At 41.1% G+C, this 24160-nt stretch overlaps 1 protein-coding gene across 4 annotated transcripts in view; it reads left to right on the forward strand.

Moving 5' to 3' along the window:
- stard13b (StAR-related lipid transfer (START) domain containing 13b) overlaps nt 1-23894 on the forward strand; it is a 62086-nt gene extending 38192 nt beyond the window's left edge. For 2 of the 4 annotated variants that reach the window (XM_059331023.1, XM_059331024.1), the window contains 13 exons: nt 14138-14209; nt 15349-15430; nt 17752-17815; nt 18893-20256; nt 20400-20570; nt 20784-20943; nt 21174-21372; nt 21622-21835; nt 22295-22409; nt 22527-22748; nt 22938-23155; nt 23270-23446; nt 23625-23894. In XM_059331023.1, coding sequence (XP_059187006.1) covers nt 14138-14209; nt 15349-15430; nt 17752-17815; nt 18893-20256; nt 20400-20570; nt 20784-20943; nt 21174-21372; nt 21622-21835; nt 22295-22409; nt 22527-22748; nt 22938-23155; nt 23270-23446; nt 23625-23742 — 3176 coding nt within the window. In that variant the 3' untranslated portion in view covers nt 23743-23894. Of the gene's footprint in view, nt 1-11043; nt 11243-12302; nt 12676-14137; nt 14210-15348; nt 15431-17751; nt 17816-18892; nt 20257-20399; nt 20571-20783; nt 20944-21173; nt 21373-21621; nt 21836-22294; nt 22410-22526; nt 22749-22937; nt 23156-23269; nt 23447-23624 lie in introns of those variants that run through there. The other 2 variants (XM_059331025.1, XM_059331026.1) reach the window with 2 other exon arrangements.
- Nucleotides 23895-24160: the final 266 nt, after the last annotated feature.

The raw sequence follows: 24160 nt of genomic DNA on the forward strand, positions 1-24160 counted from the left end.
ATTTTCTGGCAGTGTGGCAGTTTCCCTCCACTTTCCTCGGTAGAGCAGTGTTTTTGCACTCTATTAATCTTATTTCCTTCCATTCGTCATGGCCTACCTTGTGTGATGCGTACATGTTTGAAATGCCGGGGATAGCGGCGAGGTAGTATTTTAAGGGACTGGCTGCAGAGTGTGCAGAGCCACAGGATTGATCCCCATGTGTTGCAGTGGCTCCTGCATTCCAGCTGGCCAGCCCTGTTGACATAGCAGGTTGAAAGTGAGAGGGGGCCATGGTGATGAGCAGACTTACTCATGTATTGTTTCACCCTAAATTCCAGGGAAGCCTGTGGGGTCTTAGTCATGTTTCCGATTTGATGGCTTTTCAAAGCCACCACAGCTATGTGTGTGGGTTCTCAGTCAGTCCACTATGATTAAACTCTCACAAAGTCAGACTGAAGGACAGACTGAAGACCCACACGTCCCTGTTGTCCGACCAGTACATATCATCAGCTTGGAGAGTTGATGGATATACATGTACAGCTGAGTGAAGCAAAGATGGGAAGAAACAAGCGTCTGAGTGCTGCACATTTGGCTTGTTGTGCAAGGGAAAGGGCCTGTTTTCATTGTGGAGGAATGTGTCTCCTTTCCTGAAAATATTCCTCAAGTTTTGGAGGAGTATTCCATACTCCATCTCTCTGGAAAGGCTACTTTGTTTTTGAAGCTTTCTGCTCCGTCTGCCTGCTCTGCCCTTCTAGAGTCCATATTCTCAGGATTTTTGCTACAATTCTACAATGTCATTTAGCAGATGCTTTAATCCAGAGCGACGTACATTTGAGACATCATACAGCACAAGCAAAGATGAGGTCAAAAGACGACACATGAGTAAGTGCCATAGGTTAAGTTTGAGTCCATTAAGACGTAAGTGCTATTTGGTAGTGCATATGAACAGTGCAAGCAGTGTTTTTAAAAAATATATATATTATTTGTGAAGATTATGTGTGAAGGTGTTTAGTAAAAGTTGCTGATTGTTGCGAGCCCTAATATAAACATATTCTTATACTGTTAGACACCATCATTTATGAGTGAATGAGCTATTCATGTCATTATACACAAAAGAGATTTGTTTGCTAAAATTTTGATCAAATTATATTTTGTTTAGCATTTTCATAGCTAAACAGTCATAGAGATAGAAATGTGCAGTGCATGTCTGTGCATATGGCCTTTATAAATAATATACAGCATATATACTCCCATCAGATCCTAAGGTCTTCAGACAGTGGCTTTTTGGTTGTACCCAGAATAAGATGAGGAACGTTTAAAGGTGCTTTTTGTTCCAGTGGAGCTGCCCTCTGGAAAGCTTTGTCTGATGAGCCACAATTTATAAAACGTCTTACATAATTCTCTGCTAAATCATGTATTTTTATTTTACAATCAAGGCAAAATCAATCAAAATGGTGATTGTTTATTTATTTTAAAATGACTTTCATCTGTTTTTGCAAATTAACTCTTCAAATAAAATATAAATGTTGAGATGTGTTAACACTAAATTTGAATAATTCAACAGGGATTTCAGCAAATGCCAGAATACAAATAAATCTTCTCATAGTTTTATGTTCATATATGGTTTCTAACACACATATTTATTGCATTAGACTATGTTTTCCTTGTGTAACAAGCTGGACGTAAGTGAAAACCAGACTATTAACAGTTTGTTCACTTATATGGGAGCGTTCCTGTTTAGGCACGGAAAAGTCCTGTAAAGTTAATCGAGGCTTCAGTGGAAACCCTGAGCAGCTGAATGCTTCACCGTGACTAAAAGCTTCCTGGCTGACTGTGGCTGTTTGGTTCTTTCTCTCATGAGGAGCTGTTGTGTTTGGGACAAGAAGCTCTGTCCAGTGTGACCTCTCCGTGGCCCTTCTTCTTGGCTTCTTGACCTTGGTGCAGCCAGCGGGCTTCGATCTCTGCCCTGGAAAGGCCATTAGTGCACTCTGCCGTGGTTGAGGATGCTGTGCGTCTCTTGTCAAATGACTCTGTTATTGTGTGGCAGCTGTGTGCTGATCATGAATCTGTCTGTGTCTGGGAGTTACAGAGCGTGCCTTTTATTTGGCTGTCATGGCTGACAGGCTCATGTCTTTCAGGTTAACATTTGTTCTTCTGCTGCCATGTGTCACCGTTTATACTGTGCAAGCACTGTGCCATCTTACATAACTGTGTGCTCTGTACAACAGGCATGCACTCATGCATATTTTTATTTACTGTATTCAACTATATTTTACTGGCAATGTTTGCCAAACCAACAATAATTGCTTCATAGCATAGCTGAAATAAGTTTAATGACAAAGTTTTAATATTTTTCAAAGTTTAAATGCACTTTATTTTGGAGAAAGCCTACTTAGCTAGAAGCAAAATGTTTCCGAGCAGGATAATAGTGTGTAACACTTACACACTTGAAGATTTTAAATACTAAGCACAGAGAGAACGGGAACACTTGAGCTTGTTAAGGGGACAAGCTCTACCCTCGTTCTTCTGTTCTTCTTGATACTGGCAGATGGATAATTGTTAGAGAGCAGCTCTGAAAAGGGCTTGATTGTTCTGTCTTTGGGGAAGTTGTAATGGTAAAATAGGCTCTTCAAGGTGAGGAATCTAGTCAGTCTCTGCTCTTCCACTCAAGACTCCTCTCTCGAAAGCACTGAATTATTCATGAACGGTCTTCTTCAACATGTGGTGCGTTTGATCATCGGTGTGTGAAACAAATATAACTGCTCCTTTATTCAAATGGAGGTTTGATGATAAGTGAGGATGTAGCGTTACGCATTGTTTACTTAGTACACATGAACCCTGTGTATCTTTTATTCATGAACCTCCCTGTTGTAGATGTGATTGCTATGCAGATTTTGTTTGCTACCTTCAGGGGGCAGTAAATAATACTGACGGGGAGCAAAAAGCAATTTTGACAATGTGATTAGCTGGTCGTCTGCCTCGAGCACTACCGTCATCACACTTCAACTAATTCGATCTACAGCTTGTACCCTTGTTTTGTGTTTAAATTATATGATGAACAGGTACTAAATGTATGATGTCAATGTAAACTATTCTCCCACAATGCAATGCACAAAGGGAGGCGCTCATAGCTTGAAATAGCCAAAGCTAGTGGTGAGGCAGCTTGGAAAACACAAGATAAGCACAAGTACGGCTTGAAAATTCATTTTGATCTCTCTTTTTGAAGTCTTAACTGGCAGTGACAGTACAAAGTCACAGTTTAATTGATACCCAGTGTTGCATGTATTGAATCATTTCTTGTTTGTATTAAATGGAAAGTTTGTATACTAACTTCTACAACTATGATCATTAGTATTAAGTACAGACTATATAGATTCAGTAAGGAGTTTGAATATGGGGACATGCTGATGTTTGCATGTTCACCTTTTTAATAGCCATGTGATTGTGTCAGTTCTTGGATAGACTGGTGACCTGTTCAGTTATTATGTGGGATAAAGTGACACTGAAATAGATAGATGGATGCCTATCATTGCAGTAGAGTGCTGACAATTTATAATCTAGATTACAAATCACAAATTATTTAACTAAATCAGCAACAGTTTGAACTTTCTCTTAAAGTTATTTCTGAAATGCTTGAGAATGCCTGTTTAGAACTGTAAAGATTATATCATGAGACAGAATCTTGTCATATAGTAAGAAGTTGTTTTGTTTATTTTGATATACTTTCATATCTTCCAACCCGAAAAAGGAAATTAAACATATCTAGTTAAATCCAGATGACAAGAAAAAAACCCAGTTTATTTCAAATACTAGACAGAGAAGAGATCTGTTCAGAGTGCCTCTTACTATACATCCCAGAATTCAGCTGTCACTGTTTCCGAAGCCCTAACAGTTGGTTGGTAACTGCTGGTTATTTCCCGCCCTGGCTGCTGATAAAAACGAGTAAATGATTCAGGAACTTTGTAACGGTCGGGAACAAACTGGCACAATCCAACCAGCCTCTGGTAAATAAAGGTCACATTCATAAAGCTCTTATGTAGATTCCCACTTGTTGCCTGTAGGTGGCAGGCTGAGCTCATATCCTTCCTGTAAACCTTTTTCTCAGTGAAGTTTCTTCACAGTCAGAGTAGCTGACAGCTGCCACATGTGCAGGGCTAATCATTTACTAAGAGGATATTTGAAAAATGCCTCTGCTGCACTGTAACAGGAACGGACAGTCACATATTAACAGAGCCATGATGGAAAACTTGTCCTGTTCTCAGCTCTTTTACATTCCACAGATTAGAAAATGCTAATTCACTGGAAAACAGCCTTATTAACCTACATCCAGCAAATAGTACACTAAATATGTTTTGACCTAAACAGTCACCTCTTAATCATGAGGGAGCTGCAGCAATCTTTTTTCCCCGAATAAATGAAGCATGTAAAGATTAGATTAGAATTTTAGATTACATTTACATTTTATGGACTACAAAACATCCACATGTGCTTCTCTGAAGAAAATTAGTTTTATATAAATATCAAAAGACGGTAGAGAAACCCTTCAGGTGATGTGTAACATGTTTTCAAATTGATTTGCACTGATTAGCTTTTTCAGTCTTCACTTTAAAGCAGATTGCAGTCTGTTTCCATAATAAAGTACATTTTCCCCTCATCTGCATGTAAATCATGCCAGAGTTCAGCGCTTGGCTGCCCTCCTGTGGTAGAAATGTACAGTACATGTCATTATCTGGAAAAACTGACAGGCGCAAAGATGGCATGCATGCAGACCACAGACATTCAGCCGCTGTCTCTTCACTTTATTGGCCTTTCAGCCAGGGAGTGACTGTCTGAACACAGCCTGTCATTGATGGCTGCGCATGAAAAATTCTCCTACATTTTCTATTAGTGCTCTGTGTGTGTGTGTGTGTGTGTGTGTGAGGGAGCGACTAAAGCAGAACAATCACTGATCTCTTTCAATGGGTCACATTCTTGATACGTCGCACCTCATCATACATAGCGACACGTGCTGACAGTATGATGGTGTCTGCTGTGAGTCACAAGTCTGCTGCACGAGTGCTGCGAGGCTCCTGAGGCCGTCCTGTGGCCGCTCACTTTGATGTCGTTAATTGGGACCAGGGTCCCTAGAGATGGCTCCATGCTTTTATTGTGGAGGTCCTGAGAGGGCTTTCTCACGGTAGGGGCCCTTGTTCTGACATTGGCCCCCTCTCTACCCTCTGACTCTCTGAGGCCATTCCCAGAGAAGGAGGGAACCCCACGTAGTCCCCTCTGGGATCTAGTCCAAATGAGAGGGAGGTGGACCTAATGCAGCTCTGCAGGATTCAACTTCAGAGGAGTTTCTTCTAGATGTTTTTCTTCTCCTGTATTCTGTACTTTACAGAGCTGTGGTAACACATGAAACCTCATTTGTTAGTTTACAGTATTTTTTGTACTTATTAGCATCTGCTTAACTTAAAAGCTCTTTCATCATGAGACTTTTGATTTGTGTGGGTTCCGAGGCTTACGGAACATGTGTTGATAAGTTTCCAGTCAGTCTTTTTTCCATGTTAGAGTGGAGATTTTAGGTCTGCTGCTGGCTGAGTGTTTGTCAGTAATTCATAGTCATCTGCCCTTAGTTGTGTTATACGGCGCTCTCGGAAAACCAAATTACAGTGTTTATATAGGCTATCAAAGGGAAGGAAGAATTACAGTCACACAACCGTATATTATGAGTGGGAAAACAGCATGACATGGCAAGACATGCAGCCTACTGTGCTTTACATGAAACAAGACATGTATGGACTTTAAATCAGGACCCACTCAAACACACACCTCTAGGAACTTGTGGTATATGTTGGTCAGACTACAGAGAGATGCAGTTAAGTGCATGACCACATGGGACAGTGTGTGAGCCAGCTGTTAAGGAGCTGGCATAAGGGACGGGGAGGGAGACCAGAATCTTGCTGAGAGAGAGGGATAAAGACAGAGAAGAGAAGGATGGAGGGAAAAGAGGGAAGTGGAGATGTTAGTGGACAGAAAGTAAGCTGGGGAAAGTCAGGCGGCCCAGAGTTAAACTTTCCCCACTCTGAAGTCTGTTGCAAAGATTTGGATTGAGGGCAGCACGGATCATCCTCTCCTGATCTGTTACATCAGGCTCTCTTACTGTTTTTATGCTTCCTGGAAAGATTTGTCATGCTATTATTAACTCTGTGGGGCTCAATTTAATAAAACATATTTTGGAATGAAAACCAAAAACAACATAGAGATAAGAATGGCTATTTGGCTAAAATCACCATTTGTAAGCGAAGAAAACTGTTGAATGTCATCATAGATAGCTAGCCCTTGATGTGTGTTATCTCTCCAGCCGGCATTAGTCACCCAGCACTTTGTTATTTATTTAGACTGAATAACCTCAACTGAACAACTAGCACAATGATTACTTTACAAAGATCAACACTGGGTTGAAGAAATAGTCTAGGATTTCGTGGAGGTATGCCTGGATGAAATGAAAAAGGAAATCTCCAAAAGCCAAAGTTGATGTTTTTTATCACCAAAGAAAGCAAATCCTTCATAAAGGCCTCCAAGATGGTTGTCAAAACACTTAAACATGCGTGGGAACATGGCTGCAGTCCAGTGTCTGGAAGTGTTTAGCCTGTGCATCGTGCCTTGGAAGTCACTGTATGTATTTCACAGAAAGTGATGATTGATTTCTGCTCTGCTCAAAGCTGCTGGCAGTAAAGTGGAGGTACTTGGGGATCTGGAAATTGCTGAGATGTCTCCTCCTTCCTGGAGGTTTGGGGTCAGAGGTTCCTTCTCTAGTAAAGGACACTTCTCTTGAAGTGTCTGCTGGAAGTCGCATGCTAAAGTGTCCTGTAGTGTGACCAAAGGGGAAGAAGGAGAACACCTGTCTGTGAAGTTGTAGTACACTCGACACTTCCCTCACTTTTCGCTGTTTGCTAAGCAACTCTGGGGAATGAACATGTGGTTGTTAGAAAATTTTCTGTGAATGTGAGACGCTGTGATGAGTTGGATGAAAACACATCAGAGCTAACAGATTGAACTTTGAAGCTTTGGCTTGTTCAGAGGCCACACAGCCCACACATCATAGCCCAGTATTTGTCTTCTGGCTGTGACACCCAACCAGATCCAACATGCGATCATTTAGCAGTGTGGGTCTGGGGTAATTTGTAAATCCATCACTGAAAGGCTATTTGTGGTAGTGACTCTCTGATGATCTCTCCCATTTCTCTCCCAGGCTGTTGTTGCCGTGGAGCACATAAGGTCTGTTTTTGGAAACAAGTTGAAGTGATTTTCCATAGTTTCAAAATGTTTACAACATCATGCTGACCCCACATGGCTCTAACTGTACGACCCTTTCTTCAGCAGTGATCCATCTTGATTTTGTGTTGTCAGGAAGGACTGTGTGGAATTAAATAATCAGCTTTGGCTTTTTATTTTATTTTACTACTGGTAACCAGCATTGCTCAAAAATAATGTAAAGGAATATGTAGGTATTTATGTTTATGTATATGCTGTGAGTGTTCAATCAGGGTTCGTACAAAGTCTTGAAAGTTTGGAAAATGCTGAATTTTAACCGTTATGTTTTCAAGGTTTTTAAGATTGATTTTCAATATATTCTGGTGTTTGGTTCTTGTGTTCACTGGTCATTCATAGATAGGTCACTCCTCTGTTGATCACTACTCTAGAAATTAGCAATCATTTTTAATCACAATCAAAACATACAATCAAAATAAATATGAACAGCTGGTGAAATAAACAAAGTGACAATATGCAATATTTAAATAATTGTATTATCATCACTAACATTTAAATGCTGTAAAAGTTGGGACTGGTATTTCCAGACTTGAGAGAAGGACAAAAAGAGAGACAGACAGAGAGAAAGAGAGAGAGTTGATGGGTTGTTACCCCTGAAGATGAAAGAAGCTTCTCTCTGGGTGTCCTTCAGAGGTGAAGGAGAGTGTTACCACAGCTGTGCTGCTCTTGTTTAAATTCAATACAGGACCTCAACAGAAAAACACAGCTCAAATGACTTTTGACCCAGCAGGCTTTGGCATTGGTCAACAACAGCAGCTCCCTGGCTCACATCGCCATGTTATTTACTTTCAGAATCAATAAGTTCTTGCTGTGAGTGTGTGTATCTGCTGTGAACAGTCTTTCACCAGTGGAGCCATTAATATATACTAAGATTCTTAAACCAGTGTGTTTAGACCTAAAACCATATGTATCTGTGTTTTTTGTTTAATGCAGAAGACAAAGAATTGAAAAGTAAATGATGATAATATATGGAATATTCAAAAGGCTGATCCGTGATGTATGAAAAGGCTCTTAAATGAGTCGTGGATGTCTGTGAAACCCAGACTTATGCAGGTTCAGAATGCTAATGCCTCTTTGGCAATGGCTTTTCCTGGGCTGGCACTGTGTTTGTCCTCAAGTCCCCGTCCTCCAGGAGGCATTGATGTCTGCTTTGTATATCCACTTGTTACTGGAGACCTGTGGTTCACTGAAAGGATCTCTCCACAGGTCAGTGTGGACCACAGGGCAAAAGCAGGCCTAGGATTTGCTAGCTCATTTGTATTTGAGGAAATTTTGCTTTGGTGTCTTAGCAACGCAGCCTAGAGCTGATGATTTTAAACCTGCATCCCATGTCGACTGAAGGATAACAGGTCCCCTGTGTGCCCCATGAGATCAAATGAGGGGGCTGGAAGTCCGTGGGTGATTCAACACCGGCACTCTGTAATTACTGGGCCTGCGGAGCCAGCCAGCTCATGTGCCAATCACTGCGTCAAGAAAAAAGTCACATCCACAAAGGCACTGTGTTGTTAGTCACCTCTGTAGACAGATAATCTCTTAGATTTGGCTATTGTCCTTTGTCTCAACACCTTGCCGCAGATGATGAGAAAGCTGTGAACTGAAGACGTGTTATGATATTAGCAAGTGGCACCTCCTGTTACGCTGATGATTGTGGCATATTGTGCCGAGGATGTTGGAGTCTGAGGGACATGTAGAGCTTTGTTAATTAAAACCTACTCTAGAAAACAGGCAGGCTTTATTCCCACGACATTATGTGAATTACATGGGGCACTACATTATTAATCCACCTTGTGCATTGCCAGCATTCCCCTTAGAGGACCTCCTCTTCCCTACCAAAAATCACGTAGCTTCTCGGCCATTGCATCATTCATCATTCATTTTGTGATCATTCACTTTATTTGTATTTCCTGTTTGCTCCTGTGTGCACGATTACAAACTGTGAGACAAAGGGAAATTTTAGGCTATTTTGGGCATGAGACATCAGATGTTGTGGTTTTTGGGCAGACGGGTTGAGGGGGCAGTGTGTTTTCCCCTGGCTGTCTGTCTAGTCTTACTTTTACAGTAAGGCTGACTGCTCACTGTGAGTGGGTGTCTGTATGCAATTAGCATCATAAAGGAGAAGAGAGGCCTCTCCTCCATGCCTCCCAGCGTGACGACACCTCTCTGCCAGCCAGACTTTTTTTTTCCATATTGCTGGCTCGCTCTCGTCTCTTTCCAGGTGTTTTTGATACAATCTCAACAATCTCAGTGCTCTGTGTGTTTTTTGACTGATATATTCGGCTGGCTTGTCTGGCTGATTCATTCAGTCGTCTCTGCAGCGGTGCAGTGTGTGGGAGGAATGGACAGACGCATTTGTAAGGGTCTCCACTGTTAGTACTTATAAATTTAAGCAGTGTGTTTTAAAGTGCTTTTAAAGCTGGGAAATGTTCTGACTGTATTTATTGTTAAATGGTTTGTTAAGGTGACTAAAGTGGACCGCCTGCGTCATTCTGTCTGTGCTTGCAGCGCGGTACCCACTGCTGGCCCCAGTGGGTCAGAAGAGTTGTGTTTTACAAGCGGAAATGGCAGAAACGTCACAACGAGGCAGGCGCAGTAGAAGCGGGATACATATGGAATAGTGATTACTATAGGAAGTTATGGATGGATTTGATGTGCTTACGTAATCATAGCTCTCCTGCAAATCCCAGTAATTTTAAGTGCTCCCCATATAATCCACACATTTAAACGTATAGGTTTCCCCTATACATCACAGATTTTTTAAATCCTAGCTTTTATCATATATTATAAATACACTCTTCTCAATATTGGGCTGTTAAATAGATGCAAGTGGGGGAAACTTTAGGTTTTTTTCTTTCTTTCTTTTTCTCTTCTTAACAATTTACATTGTAACTTGGATAAATGGTAAATCAAGCTTGCCTATAAATGTCTGTGAAATGTGTTTGGAATAAGAAAGAAATCCCTTCAGAATGTAATAATATGCTTTACCATTCATATTATTATATATTTACAATTACTCATTATTTCTCGACAGCCAAGTTTCTCTAATTCATTATATTTTAGGAAATCTTTTCAGATATTCTTCCTTAAGTTAATCTTTGTTTTGTGTCAGGTGACACAGCAGTACCGTCGCTGTCTCAGATGACACAGATCACACAGTTCCTCTCATTCATTGATTTTCTCCCTCAGACAAAGAGGCTGAGGCGGAGGTAAAACAGACGGATATATCACTCTGACGATGTTAGCGTGGAGTCTTGTGAGCCGTGTGCCTCAGCATGATTCACTGCTGCTGATTGCTGACAGTTTATGTCATGGTTTTCCCCGGTAGAGCTGCCTACGTTTTTCCATTTCGTTGACCTGCTGGAACAACATCTGGGATGCACAAATGCGCCATGTGCTTCCCTTTTGTTTGTTTAACTGAAACATTTCCCACATTAGTGTTAGTAATTCTTGGATGAAAATTTTCAATCTGGCCAACATGATTGGAAATGAAGATATATATCAGGAAATGGTAGTAAATTTATCATGTTTAAAAAAGAAAAAGGGCTTTGAAATACAAGAAAGGTCCCAGAATTCAGAGGAAGCTTAGATCTTTGCCAAAAATGTGCTGAGTGGGGTATAAAAGAGTTGTCGTGGGCAGAGCTGGGTAGGAGGGTCGGGCACAAGAAGCTGGAGGGGGGAGAGAGAGGGGGGTGAACATTAGGGAGCCTGCCACAGAAAGGGGTGGGTTGAAGGAGAGATTTAGTGTTGGGACAGGCACATGGTGGTTGGGGGTAGATGGAAAGAGAAAGGGGAAAGAAGGAGTTGTGGATCTGAGTTCAAACTGCAAGCTGTGTTCAGAGAGAGAGCAGGAATGTGGCTCAGCGTGGGAATGAAGATGCTCTGACATGTTGAGAGACACTCTTAAATCTTGACGGATATATGAAGCACTCTAGCTGTATGATGAAAATATCCCGTAAGTACACAATAATTCGTTACCGGAAATAAACTCTAGTGTTAGTTGATTGAAGGATTTTGGAGAGTAGACGTATTAAGGCTTGTGCTTCAGTGATGATGGCTGTCTTTTTATTTACCATAAACCTGAATTAATGACTCTGTTTGGGGTTTGCCGTTCGAGTATGAAAGGATTACTGTTTGTCACGAAGCGTTGCTGTCAGACAGATGCAACTCAGGAAAAAACAAAGCATATCATAAAAGATTTTCCCCATGGTGATGGCTGTAAATATTTTCTGATAGATCGGAATGTGAACGAGGCTTTAAAACTGTCATACTTTTGGCAACACTGTCCAAGTGTGCCATATCTTTTCCTGCGGCTCTTTTTAACATTTCATATCTCAGCAATGAATTGCATAACCACTGTTCTTGATAGTAAGCGTTACATGAAGTGTATTGTTACGGAGTCGCCCTTGTCACAGATACTTCAGTCATACACAGCTTTTGACATTGTGGGCCATTGTGTCACAGGCAAACTGGGTTTCATCTCTTTAGTGCAACTGTAATTTTATACTGTACACAGTTTTAAAGCTATGGGTTGTAGAGAGCAAACACAAGTTCTCATTCTTTGGCATGATGCCCGCCCAGCCTTTTATCCACAAGAGATTTCCTTAGAGAGAGGATGAGAGGACAGAATGTCTCGGTATCGTGTTACAGAATGCCAAACAGAGAGGAATTCCCAGCTCATGTTACTTGCTCCCAGTGGTCCAACCTGCGGCTGTGGGACACAGGAGGACCTGGCAGCGCCCTCACTACGTGCTGCAGTTGAATAATACAGGTCTGATATTATCCACCTGGGAGGGAAGCCTAGCTGTACAGAGAGCCTTTAACTCCTGGTGATACAGGTGGGAACAGAGCAGAGAGGCTCCTGGCGGCACACACATGTTGACTCAACTGCTGGTTAGGGGGGTAAACAGTAGACCTTTTTTGTCATCCAAGGACACAGGGAACTGTTAATATTTATTCAGTTGTTGGTCAGTCTGAAGACCAAAGTCACTTCTCATTGATTTCTCTGTGACACAGATGTGAAGCAGCGCAGGTGAGTCCTGGATCAACAGTTTTTTTCTAAAAACGGGCGATAGCAGTATCTTCATTGCAAGGTTACGGTCGCTGTAATTACACAGTATTGTGTGATGAATGGCCGTGGTTCATGTTTCAGCTGTAGTGTGACAGGCACAGACAGGGAGTGGAACTGAGACCTCAGATGTGTGATGGGAGAGCAGTTTGTTATCCGTGGCTGCAGCTTATGTGTTACTTTTCTTGGACGTGTTGTTTTTATGCTCCTGATTTTTTTTGCATTGTGGAAAGCTGGATAAAACCCAAGTGTGTGTTTGAGAATAAAAGGCAGGAGGGAATTTATTAACTGTGTGGCTTTAAAAACAAGTGCTGGAACTGGTAGGAACATTTTCATTTTACATTTAAAGTCTCTGCTTTGTATTTTTTTTTATGTTAAATTATTTATGTTATTTCCTACATTGTGATTTCTAAGCCCATAGTAATGTAGCAGATGAGTTACTGACGTTGGGTAGTTAAAGAATTTATTGTGTGTTTTTCTGCCTTGCTTATGTATTTTTAAGATTTATAATTTAAATTTTTGTTTTTGTTTTGGCATGCAGTTAACTTCAATTAAGTTATTTGTTTCTTTGTTTTTTAAATAATGGATTAACTTTTTAGTCAATAAAACATCAGGAAATACAAAAAGTTATAGATGTGACATCTTCAAATGTAGTTAGAGGATTGTGGAGAACCAGAATATATTTACAGTTGTAACCAGATCGGATTTAATTCTTTGGGCATTTTTGCTGGAAAAGACAACTAAACAATTGATCTATTATGGGAATGGTTTCTGATAATTTTCAGTTGATCAACTCATCAATGAATTCACTTATTGTTTCAGCTCTAAGTTAGTGCAAATATAGTGAAGGAAAACTGCCTCCATAAAAATTTAAAAAAGTAATTGTGATATTGTTGGTGTGAGAATTTTAGCTAAAACATCTTTTTTATAATTCTTCCTCTTTGATTTGTGTTTATTTATTAAACATAATTCTATATATTTTCTCTAAATGTAAAGCAGATTGTGTACTGTGGCACCGGTGTGTCAGACAGCATGTCTCACTGAGGTGGTTAATGGCACCCGACTCTATTAGCATTAATGGAAAGGTGCCAACGGGCTGTTTCCTCTGCTTGTCAACAGCAGCGCTGAAGCCTGCAGACGGCGAGCTCTGTAGGTGAGCAGGACCAGCCTGTGATCACGACTGCTGGGGTCATTTGTTTATCAGAAAGTCAATGCGATAGCTTGCCTGGAATCTATTATGGAGTCATAAAGAGCTCTGATACAGATAATTTTCAACCTTATCTATAGTTTTCTATCTTTATTTTACTTTTTTTTGTCTTGTTGTTGCCTCACTTTGGCTTATGCATGATAGTAAACCTGACCCTGTGCATTATTTGGTGATGCTGTCTTTTCCCCTGTTTTACCTTCTGTTGCAGTTTGTGGTTATGTTATATCATACAAAATGTTTTAAAAGTAAAAAAAAAAAAAGACTTCACATGGTTATATAAGGTCCCATGTTGTTTCATGTGACTGAGCTGGGATACCTCCATCCAGACAGACTGACCAGCAGGGTCGTCATCACATCCATGCTATCTCAGAATAGAAGAATAACAGGGGGTTTCGGTTTCAGAATCACTCAGGTCTGTCCATCCCTCAGTCTGTGTTTGTAGGATTCCAGGTACAGAGGGGGTTTTGCCGCTGTGGTTAATGCTCCAGCGGTTTTGTCAAAAATTAAAATGACTTAATGTGGTTGAGTTTCACTTTTGAACCCTGTTTTAAGACACACACATTCTTGTGTTTCAGAAATCGAGGCGAAAGAGGCGTGTGACTGGCTGCGGGCAGCAGGATTTCCCCAGTATGCTCAGCTCTTTGAAGGTAATAAAAGCACTCAGTGTACTCCCACACACATTCATCACAAAAGGGAGAAATGTTGTTTGGTTAAAAGATAGAGATTAATGAAGTAGCACACAAATAAAATAGGGCTCTGTTATAAACCAAACATTTTTATTTCAGCTTTTTTATATCTGTTGTGAAACGAAACTCTGTTACAGCTTGAATGTGGGCTTTTTAAGATGATGAGTGAATAATGGTACACAGTGTCATCTGGTTTGTCACCCTAGTCCCAAACTCTATACACAAAACCATGTATTCATGAGCTGCATAGTGAGCCTCATTTACACAACTGTCCTCAGGATGCCTCGAGCTCGGGCTCCAGCCGGATCCGTAGACACCACAAAACAAGCGGAACATCAGCTGCTTTTAAGTTTAATCTTTTCCAAGCTACAGTTACTACATAAACATGTCTTCTGTGCTTAAAGACTGAAGTCATGGGAAGAAATGGGCTTTATCTGAGCTTAAAGTAGCTTTACTCCCTCAAATCTCTGTGTCAAGGCCAGACTTTTCATGTGCTTTGGTGCAGTATATTTGTTTGCTGACAGTTTGTAGATAGTTGTAACAGAGTTCAAGCAATGTACGCTGATAGTGGCTGTTAGAGTGCAGAGCTTCACTCCTGATGCTCGGGATCATGTATTAGAAAGGACGTCAATGATGAAATCTGTTATTAGGGTGTGATCATTTTTCAAAGCCTACAGTATATCTGAATGTCTGCCCTCTTAAAGAACAGGCCGAGCTTTGTCGAGGTCTCCGTGTTCGCTGCTGCTTCTGCTTTTCATAAAAAGTTAACGACTTCACATGAATGCGGTGGAATGTTAGATTCAGAGGGTCTGGATTCAGTCTCTTAAGTTATGTAAGAGGAGGCCCATACCCAGAGAAAGACGTAATGCCTGCACAAGGCTGAGCGCTGTTATTTGGGCAAATTCTGTCTCTTCTCATTAGCATCACATACAAAAGTTTGATGGTCTCCCAGCCTTCAGTGTACTTCTGGAAAGAATGTGGTTTCCAGATCATTCTTTCAATTTATTCAGTCTGCAAACACTGTCAATAGAAGGACTACTGAAATATCAAATTTAATTTCAGCACTGCCACATGTAATTTTTCAACTTTTTTTCCTTCAGATTCCCAGTTCCCCATTGACATTTCTCCTGTGAAAAGAGATCATGACTTCCTGGACAAAGATCTTGTGGAGCCTCTCTGCAGGTAACCAGATGTTTGATTGACACTCACACTCACTCATCCATGAGTCAATACCACACATACTTTCCTTGCCCCAAGGAAGTGAAACGATGTGAGAATCTTTACATAAACTTTAATACGAAAACACATCTCACATGTCATGACGTGAAAGCGCAAGCTTATGTAATTTTTCTTTTCTTTTCTTTGATGTTAAGAATGTTGTGAAGAAAAAAGATTTTCCACGCATTGCTGTTACATTTATTAAATAAGTCCATACAGACTGTCATCTGTCAGGGCTGAAATATTAGACTGAAATACTGATTTAATAATATTACTCTTCATGTTCCCAGCTTTCAGATGATGAACGCCCCCTAAATATCCCATGTCCCCAACCCCCAATTCTCTATAAAAGGGAGATTGAGGGGTTACGATTTTGAGCTTCTCTGTGACATAACTGGATTAATATTATGTGTTTTTTCACACTTTGCCAGACAGTATTATCAATATAATAGTGCGCTAAGCCATCAACTGGTGGCTCCACATCCCTCCCTTGTAGGGCAAGACGGCTCATGTACTTTTTCAAGCCAAGATGAAAACAGCACTTCAGTTACCACAGTAACCATGCCAACCATCCCGAGAGGGAAGCAGGAAGAGAATGAGGGTTGCCTCACACAGCTCAATATACTGTGACTCTAAACAACCCTAAAGCAACTCATCTAAATTCCAAACTAGCCACGGGATAAATGGAAGACAATTGGAAACAGTTCCACCTCCAATGTGATTCTGCCCATGACTTCCCAGCATTGCTATGGTAACATAAGGATGGCTTTGTTGTCAGTTACGCCACCACAGCCTCGTGTGCAAATATAAATACCACCCTGCATACTGTGGGTGTCTTTGAACTGAAACTGATAGATATTTCATGTATGTGAGTGGTTTCCCTGATCCCTGGCTAAGCAGCCTCCTATTTTAGCAACCACACTGAAAGCTCTTTAGGCCTGTGGAATAAAGGGCCCCCAACTTAGAAATCCTCTGTTCAGTTGGATCCCACTATCTACAGTAACAATCATGAGAACTTTTTTGTTTGGCTAACCCCTGTCGTCTACAGCACTGAGGGATAGTTACAGCCTCCATATGAGGCCGTTTACTGTCACAGAACAATACTGTCAATCTGTATAATAAGACTGTTAGCAATATCTGGAGCTGTTAAAGCTTGTGATTATCGTACCGCAAATGAGTTTCCTTTTGTTTCAAGCCAAGGCACAGTGAGCTGGAGTGTATTTTGTCATGCCGTCATCTTTTCCCCCGTGCTATTGTTGGTTCATGTACAGTTTTTAGTTCTGTTACTTTATATATCCCAGTTTTGCACACCCACAAAACCTCTAACCACTAAGCACATGCTCTAAGGGAAAGAGTAGACTGTATGATTGATTCCAAACATTGAAAACGTTTTATTGCTTGGGATTTTTGGAAAACAGGGTTCAAGACATTTGCATTAGTGTTTCAGAGGCAAAAACATTAATTTTGTTTTGTCAGACACAACTGAAATAAAAAAAACCTGTCAAAATGTATAAAGTATCAAATTCTTGGCATGCCAAGCCCAAAATGGCATCAAAGCGTGGTGCATCTGTAGATTAAGATCTACATTCAGTATGACTTTATTGAATAAACCAGGCTGTGATTAGAACAGATATCTGGCTAATCCATTAGTTTACTTTCACCTTTCTTTGAACCACTGCACACCACCTTTCAAGCCACAATCACTTAGATCCAATGCTGAGAGAAACAACAGAGCACCCGTCAATTACCGGTGTTCATTAGGTTTAGGATATTGTGGAACAAACAAACCAAATTTCCCTCTGGCTCTGGTTGTACATCCAGAGTGGACGCTGATCTGGTTAACACTTAAATAGCCAACAGAATGGGATTTATTTCTGAAGTGGTCATTAGGAAGCTATTCTAGTGTTTTCTCTTGTTTGTTCAGGACAGTTTGGCCATTTTCCAGCTGACACAAAACACAGCTGCCCAGCATTTAACAAACACTAGAAGACAAATTTGTATCGGTCTTGTTTTAGCCTCCTTCTGGAACTCCATGCTAGAGGATCTGAGGCTTGCATAATCACTAACATCTTTTAAATCACTTCTCCAAATTCATCTTTAAAAAAAAGCTTTTTATAAATGCAAACGGATCATTTTATTTTTTGTCTTATGTTTTCCATGTTATTCCCTTCTATTTTTTATATATTCAGTTGTGGGATTTTTTTGTCTGCTCCTGTTTTAACAACATAAAGCACTTTGTAGCGTTGTTTTGAAGGGTAGTTTATAAAAGTTTTCTTGTTTTTTAGGCGACTGAACACCTTGAACAAGTGTGCCTCTATGAAACTTGACGTGAACCTTCCGAAGAAGAAAGTAAGTGTTGACTTGACATTACAAGTTTTGTCATCAAAAGGATGCTTCTGCAAAAGCAAAACTCACTTTTAAGGTGGATTGTTTTATAAGAAGTTAACCCTATGACACATGTGAAACTATGCGAAATGCATTCTAGAAAAACATACTCCCCAAACAACAACTTTATTTTTTAGGTCACTGATAATTCATTTATAGCCAAAAGTTTAGGCTTACTTAGGTGTCATGTTTTCTCTCTGTGCATAGACTATTTTGATATAAAACACTCTGTAAGTACCTAAGTACAAACTACTGAGCTTGTTGTTTTACCTATCAGAAAGCTACATTCCTTGACACATATATCATCGCTAGTCATTTGAAATTTGAAAGAAATAGAAGACAAAATAAATAACTGCATAATAGTATTTTCTTACAAATCTAGCCTTAAGTTATGCATAAACTTCCTGAACCGACACAAAAATAATCAGGTTTCATCCCTTTAGCCTAGATTCTATGATATTTGAGATTCTGCCTTTGTTGTATTCATGTCTATTGAATGGGGTTGCTTTTTTATCCATCCCCAGTTTGGAATGTAGCCTGCTGGCTTATATTAATATTTTTTTTCTTGTCTTGGTCTATTTATGGAAATGTCGTCAAGTCAAGGGAATCATTTGTCTGGTGTTATATCACCGTTGGCTGATTGAATAATGTTATTAACTCTGAGCAGATACATCTTCCAGCTATTTCCTGCATTTCTTATTTAACAGTTGTTTGTGGCCTGGACAATATGTGTGATGTTATATATGCCTAATTTTGCAAGCCAGCTGATATTGTGAATCATTTTTTCTACTCCTAATACAAGGAGGAAAAATGTGCAAATTATCTTTTGTAGAAAATTTAGAAAAATATTGATTTTTATGTTAATCTCAATCATTGTATGTGTATCTAGCATCTTTTTTAATTTTATTGTATTTATTATGATTTCATATTTTTGGAGAGCCATTAATAGAAAGACACATTGTGGAATATATATTGAAGATTAAAAAATACCAAATTTAATGATGCAGAACAGAGTAACTAATAACCTCTGTCTTTTATCAGAGTGAAGACTCTGATGAAGAAGACCTGTTTGCTATCAGCGACAAATGGACCTTTGAGTGGAGCAGCCGGCGTTGGTCCAGGTTACAAGACATTGACTGTCTGTTGGGAAACCATAGAGAGGATCAGCCCTCCAGAGACGGTGTGCCTCTGAGAACTACCACCAGTAGTGAGAGTGTTCTGACGGACCTCAGTGAGCCGGAGATCTCTTCTTTGCACAGTGAGAGCAGTGGGGGCAGCGGCCATAGGGGCCTCAGCACCGAGGACTCGGACTGCTCCAACCGCACCGGCTCTGATTCTGCAGCAATGCCAGACTCTACTTCACTCACAATGCCTCACATCCCCAAAGAAATTGCTCACTACGGCTCACTACCTAATAAGCATGGCAAGACAAGTCGTATCCGTGCCAAAGACTTCCTGAAGCGCATGGAGACACTGCGCTCCAGAGGAACTCTGGGAAGGGGTCGTAAGATGCTGGTCATCAGCTCTCCAGTGCTACAGCAGGAGGCCCAGGCTCTGAAGACGCTACAGTGTGTCGAGATCATAAATGGAGATGGTGGGGCTTCAGAAATACCGTCCAACAAAGTTTTGCCGTCCCAGTCCGGTAGTGAGGGGAGCAGCCACTCTAGTGGCAGCGCTGTCAGCACACCCAGTATGAAAGAGCGTAAGCCTCATCGGGCTGACCACAAGCGCAGTGGCATGTATTTGGAGGACATTGACATATTTTCAAACACCCAAGTGAACAAAGTCGCAGAACAAAACCGAAGGAATGAATTCTGTTCCTATGAAGACCTGGTGGTCCACATTCCCAAAGACCACAAGCCAGGAACATTCCCCAAAGCACTGTCCATAGAGAGCCTGTCCCCAACCAACGGGGCTTCCATCAACTGGCACACAGGAAGCATGCACCTGGACTCCCCACTCATTTCATGCAGGAAGGAATCCAGGCCTGTCACCCAGTGCTGCACTAGAGGAAGCCGCATCAGCGTGTATGATAATGTTCCTGGCTCTCACCTGTACGCCAGCACTGGAGACCTAATAGACCTGGAGAAAGAGGACCTGTTCCCTCACCTGGATGATATCTTGCTGCATGTCAATGGTCTACAACAGATAGTGGACCACTGGTCTCAAAATGTGTTGCCTGTCGGAGAAGGGCTGGCACAGGTGGACGGTGAGAGGGAACATACTGTTGGTCTTCAGTCCTCTAGTCAAATCACATTGGACTTTGAGGGAAATTCTCTCACAGAAAGCCAGACCACACCTAGTTACGGGGACAGAGACGGAGTATCGCTTGCTGAGACAGAATCTACAATCCTAAGGGAAAGGAGGGACTCAGGAGTAGGTGCTTCACTCACAAGACCTAATCGGTAAGACCTATGGAAACTTAATATTTAAAATTACACAAGTCTTCTAAGAGACTTAGGAAAGAAAAAATTAAGAAAAAATATTTTTTAAATGTTAAATGGACTGCACTTATACTGTAATGTTGCTTTTATCGTTTTGGCATTAGGTTACGATGGCCCAGCTTTCAGATATCTAATCGCCTCAGTCACTCAGTGGCATCCCTGCAAATCACCAACCAGTCAGCAGGCCAGCTGAGTTTGTTGCAGAAGTTTTCTCTGCTGCGTCTTACTGCAATAATGGAGAAGTACTCCATGTCCAACAAGCATGGCTGGACCTGGTAAGTCTCATTTTAACTTTAATTACATCTTATGGTTTGAATAGACCTTTTATATTACTGCAACCAGATTCACTTTTGGATTGCAAGCTGTAAATACTATTTCATGTTAAGTCAATGTGAGTATATGCTGTATATTTAGTTTTGCTGCAGCATAGTCACTTATTAAGCAAGTGGAGAACAGTGTTAAAGATGTTGTGTCGATGTCTCTCCTAGGTCCGTGCCAAAGTTCATGAAGAGAATGAAGGTACCAGACTATAAGGATAAGAATGTGTTTGGAGTTCCTCTCATAGTGCATGTGCAGCGCTCTGGACAGCCATTGCCCCTCGGCCTGCAGCAGGCCTTGCGGTACCTGAGGAGCCAGTGTCTTGACCAGGTCAGTCACAGTACACACATTCTCAGGTTGCATTTCACTTGTATTTTCACATGTGATGTAACAAATGGTCGGAGTTATCTAATGCGAATAATGTGGTCTGAGGTTTCAGTGAACAATGACTGACACAGGTTTTAGGCAGATACAATAGCACTATAATACAGTAAGGGAAGTGTTGTACAAGTAGTTACATATTGCTGCCGGCAAACATGAACACACTGTTTTGCTTCCAGGTGGGTCTCTTTCGTAAATCGGGGGTGAAGTCTCGAATTCAAGCTCTTAGGCAGATGAATGAGAACTCTCCAGACAATGTGAACTACGAGGATCAGTCTGCCTATGATGTGGCTGACATGGTGAAGCAGTTCTTTAGGGATCTACCTGAGCCTCTGCTAACCAGCAAGCTGGGGGAGACCTTCCTCCATATCTACCAATGTAAGGACATAAATCTCTTTTTGTTTGTATTTGTTGGTTGGGTTTTGATTTTATAGTCTCACTTGGTTATGTTTTAATTTGGAAAGCACTGTGAAATTGCACCTAAACTAACATAGAGTACATGTTGCTGGGTGTGGATGCAATTTCACATCCAGTAAATTACTTTGACAGTTCATGATTGCCTTTCTCTCTTCTATCACTATGTCTACAAAGCGGAAATAATAGAAATTAATTTTCTTATATGAGCAGATGTGCCAAAGGACCAAAGGCTGCAAGCTGTCCAGGCAGCCATCATGTTGATGTCAGATGAAAACCGAGAGGTGCTGCAGACACTGCTCTGTTTCCTCAGCGATGTCACTTCCTCTGTGGAGGAGAACCAGATGACACCCATGAACATTGCTGTGTGCCTGGCCCCCTCCCTCTTTCATCTCAACATACTCAAGAAAGACAATCTCTCACCAAGGTACTTTTTTTTTTCATGTGTCTTCTTGTGTAAACTTTAGCTCGGTGTCTGTATTTAAGGGCAGCAATGCTGGACACCACACTCTGTCTAAAAAACTAATGAACAAGACATGCATGCTTTCTATTAACTCCTGCATGATTATGTTCACCTATTACTCCATAAAAAATGGACATAAAATGGGTAACAGAGTTTGCTAAGCCCTCAGGGGTGCAGCAGATTACTCTTTTTCTGGGCCACATTTGAAAGGACATGGCACTCTTTTAAGAGCTCAGTGTTTTATGAGATCATGCTGTGTACAAACAAAGCAAAGCTCTCTAATTTACCATGTTGAAATTGTTGCTAAAGGGATCAAAGGAGTTTCCTGCAGAGCGGAGGAAGGGTTTATATACTGTGTTCCATGGGGACGTTGACCCAGGGACTCTGCTGGCCTAATAAGTTCTCTCTTCCCATAATCCCCAGGGCAATGCAGAAGAAGTATGCGACTGGTAGACCAGACCAGAAGGATCTGAATGAAAACTTAGCAGCAACACAAGGCCTTGCCCATATGATCATAGAGTGCAACCATCTCTTTGAGGTAAAGGAACCTGTGGTTGAGATGATGCAAGAATTTCAAGCCTGGATGAATATGTGCATCCCTCCCACTGTGTATGTTTACTGTGAATCTTACCTCATGCTTTTATACACCCATTAGATCCCTCATGAGATGGTTACTCAGTCGCGTAATTCATACGTGGAGGCTGACTTGCATGCACCCACAATTGATGAGCTGTGCAAGCAGCTGGAGGATGGTGGTGGAACATACCTAACTCATATGGAGGGGAGACTTCAGAACCAGCTCAAAGAGGCTCGGGAAAAGTCCAAATACTGGGTGTCCTGCAGCAGCTCCGATAACACAGAGCTCTACTATAAGAAGGTTGGTATATAACTTATTGTTTCATAGCACATCGAAATACTTACAATGTCACCAACTCCTAATTATGAAAGTAATAACAGGAAATCAGTTATGCAAAAATGTTCATAAACATTACAACAAGCAAAGCTGGATAACTCAAACACGGATCCACAAGTAAACCTCATGGTTTGTACTATGTGTCCTGTCCAGGTGGGAGATGGGAACCCTTTGAGGCGCTGGCGAGTGTCTGTGGAGGTGGAAGCACCACCATCTGTAGTGTTGAACCGTGTGCTGCGAGAGCGCCATCTGTGGGATGTGGACCTGCTCCAGTGGAAAGTGTGTGAGACGTTGGACAAGCAGACAGAGGTGTTTCAGTACGTCCTCAACCGCATGCCCCCTCATCCCAGCAGAGACTTTGTAGTACTCAGGTGAGTGGTGATACAAGGAAAATGCTAAACAACACATCATCCTTTGTTGGGAAGAAGCCATAATGTCTTTTCTTTTAGTGTATAGACTCTCAATCCTTTTTTTGTTTATTCAAGGTCATGGAGGACAGATTTGCCCAAAGGTGCCTGCTCCCTGGTTTCTGTGTCTATAGAGCATGAGGATTGTCCTCCTATTGGAGGGGTACGAGCTATCGTCCTGGAGTCTAACTACCTGCTAGAGCCCTGCGGCTCAGGGAAGTCAAGACTAACTCACATCTGCAGAGTGGACCTGAAGTAAGTCCTTCAAGCATCTTATTAAAATAATTTCTCTCTAACTCTTTCGGCATTTTAGATACTTATCAATATACATACATCAAAACATGTTTATGTGTGTTATTAGTTGCATGTTTAAGATTGTTATCTGAAGCTCTATGTACGATATTCTATAATGAATTTACTGTTTTGGTTTCAGGGGAAGGACCCCAGACTGGTACAACAAAGCTTTTGGTCACCTTTGTGCCGCAGAAGCTGCCCGGATCCGCAACTCTTTTCAGCCACTAATCACGGACGGCCCAGAGACCAAAATCTGAAACGCTTTGCCAATTGTGTCTGCTCAGCCTTGAGATCAAGATTGAGCCTTTGAGTCATTGCTAACAGGCAGACACAAAGCATAGACAGGACCCCAGAACTAAAGCACAGTTTTCTTTTCTTTTTCTTTTTTTTTCCAGAGTAGAAATGCTCTGAAAACAATTTAAAGCTCCTCTGTACTTGCACAATGACTGAAGAGGACATCTGATAGGTGCTGAGCATAATTACTCAATGGGAAATGAATCATCCTGCCAATGTCCTATAGCATTAGGATTTAATTCACCTTGATGTTGCTAAACCTGTATATCATGATAATTATTATCTTTAATAATATTGTATTACTGTTACTTTAATCTACAATGTCTAGGACATTCAAGCTCTTAAACGCTTCTGGGAAGCATGTATATGTTATTCATTTCA

The sequence above is a fragment of the Centropristis striata genome, chromosome 4 (genome assembly GCF_030273125.1).
Source record: "Centropristis striata isolate RG_2023a ecotype Rhode Island chromosome 4, C.striata_1.0, whole genome shotgun sequence".
In the NCBI taxonomy this organism is placed as follows: domain Eukaryota; kingdom Metazoa; phylum Chordata; class Actinopteri; order Perciformes; family Serranidae; genus Centropristis; species Centropristis striata.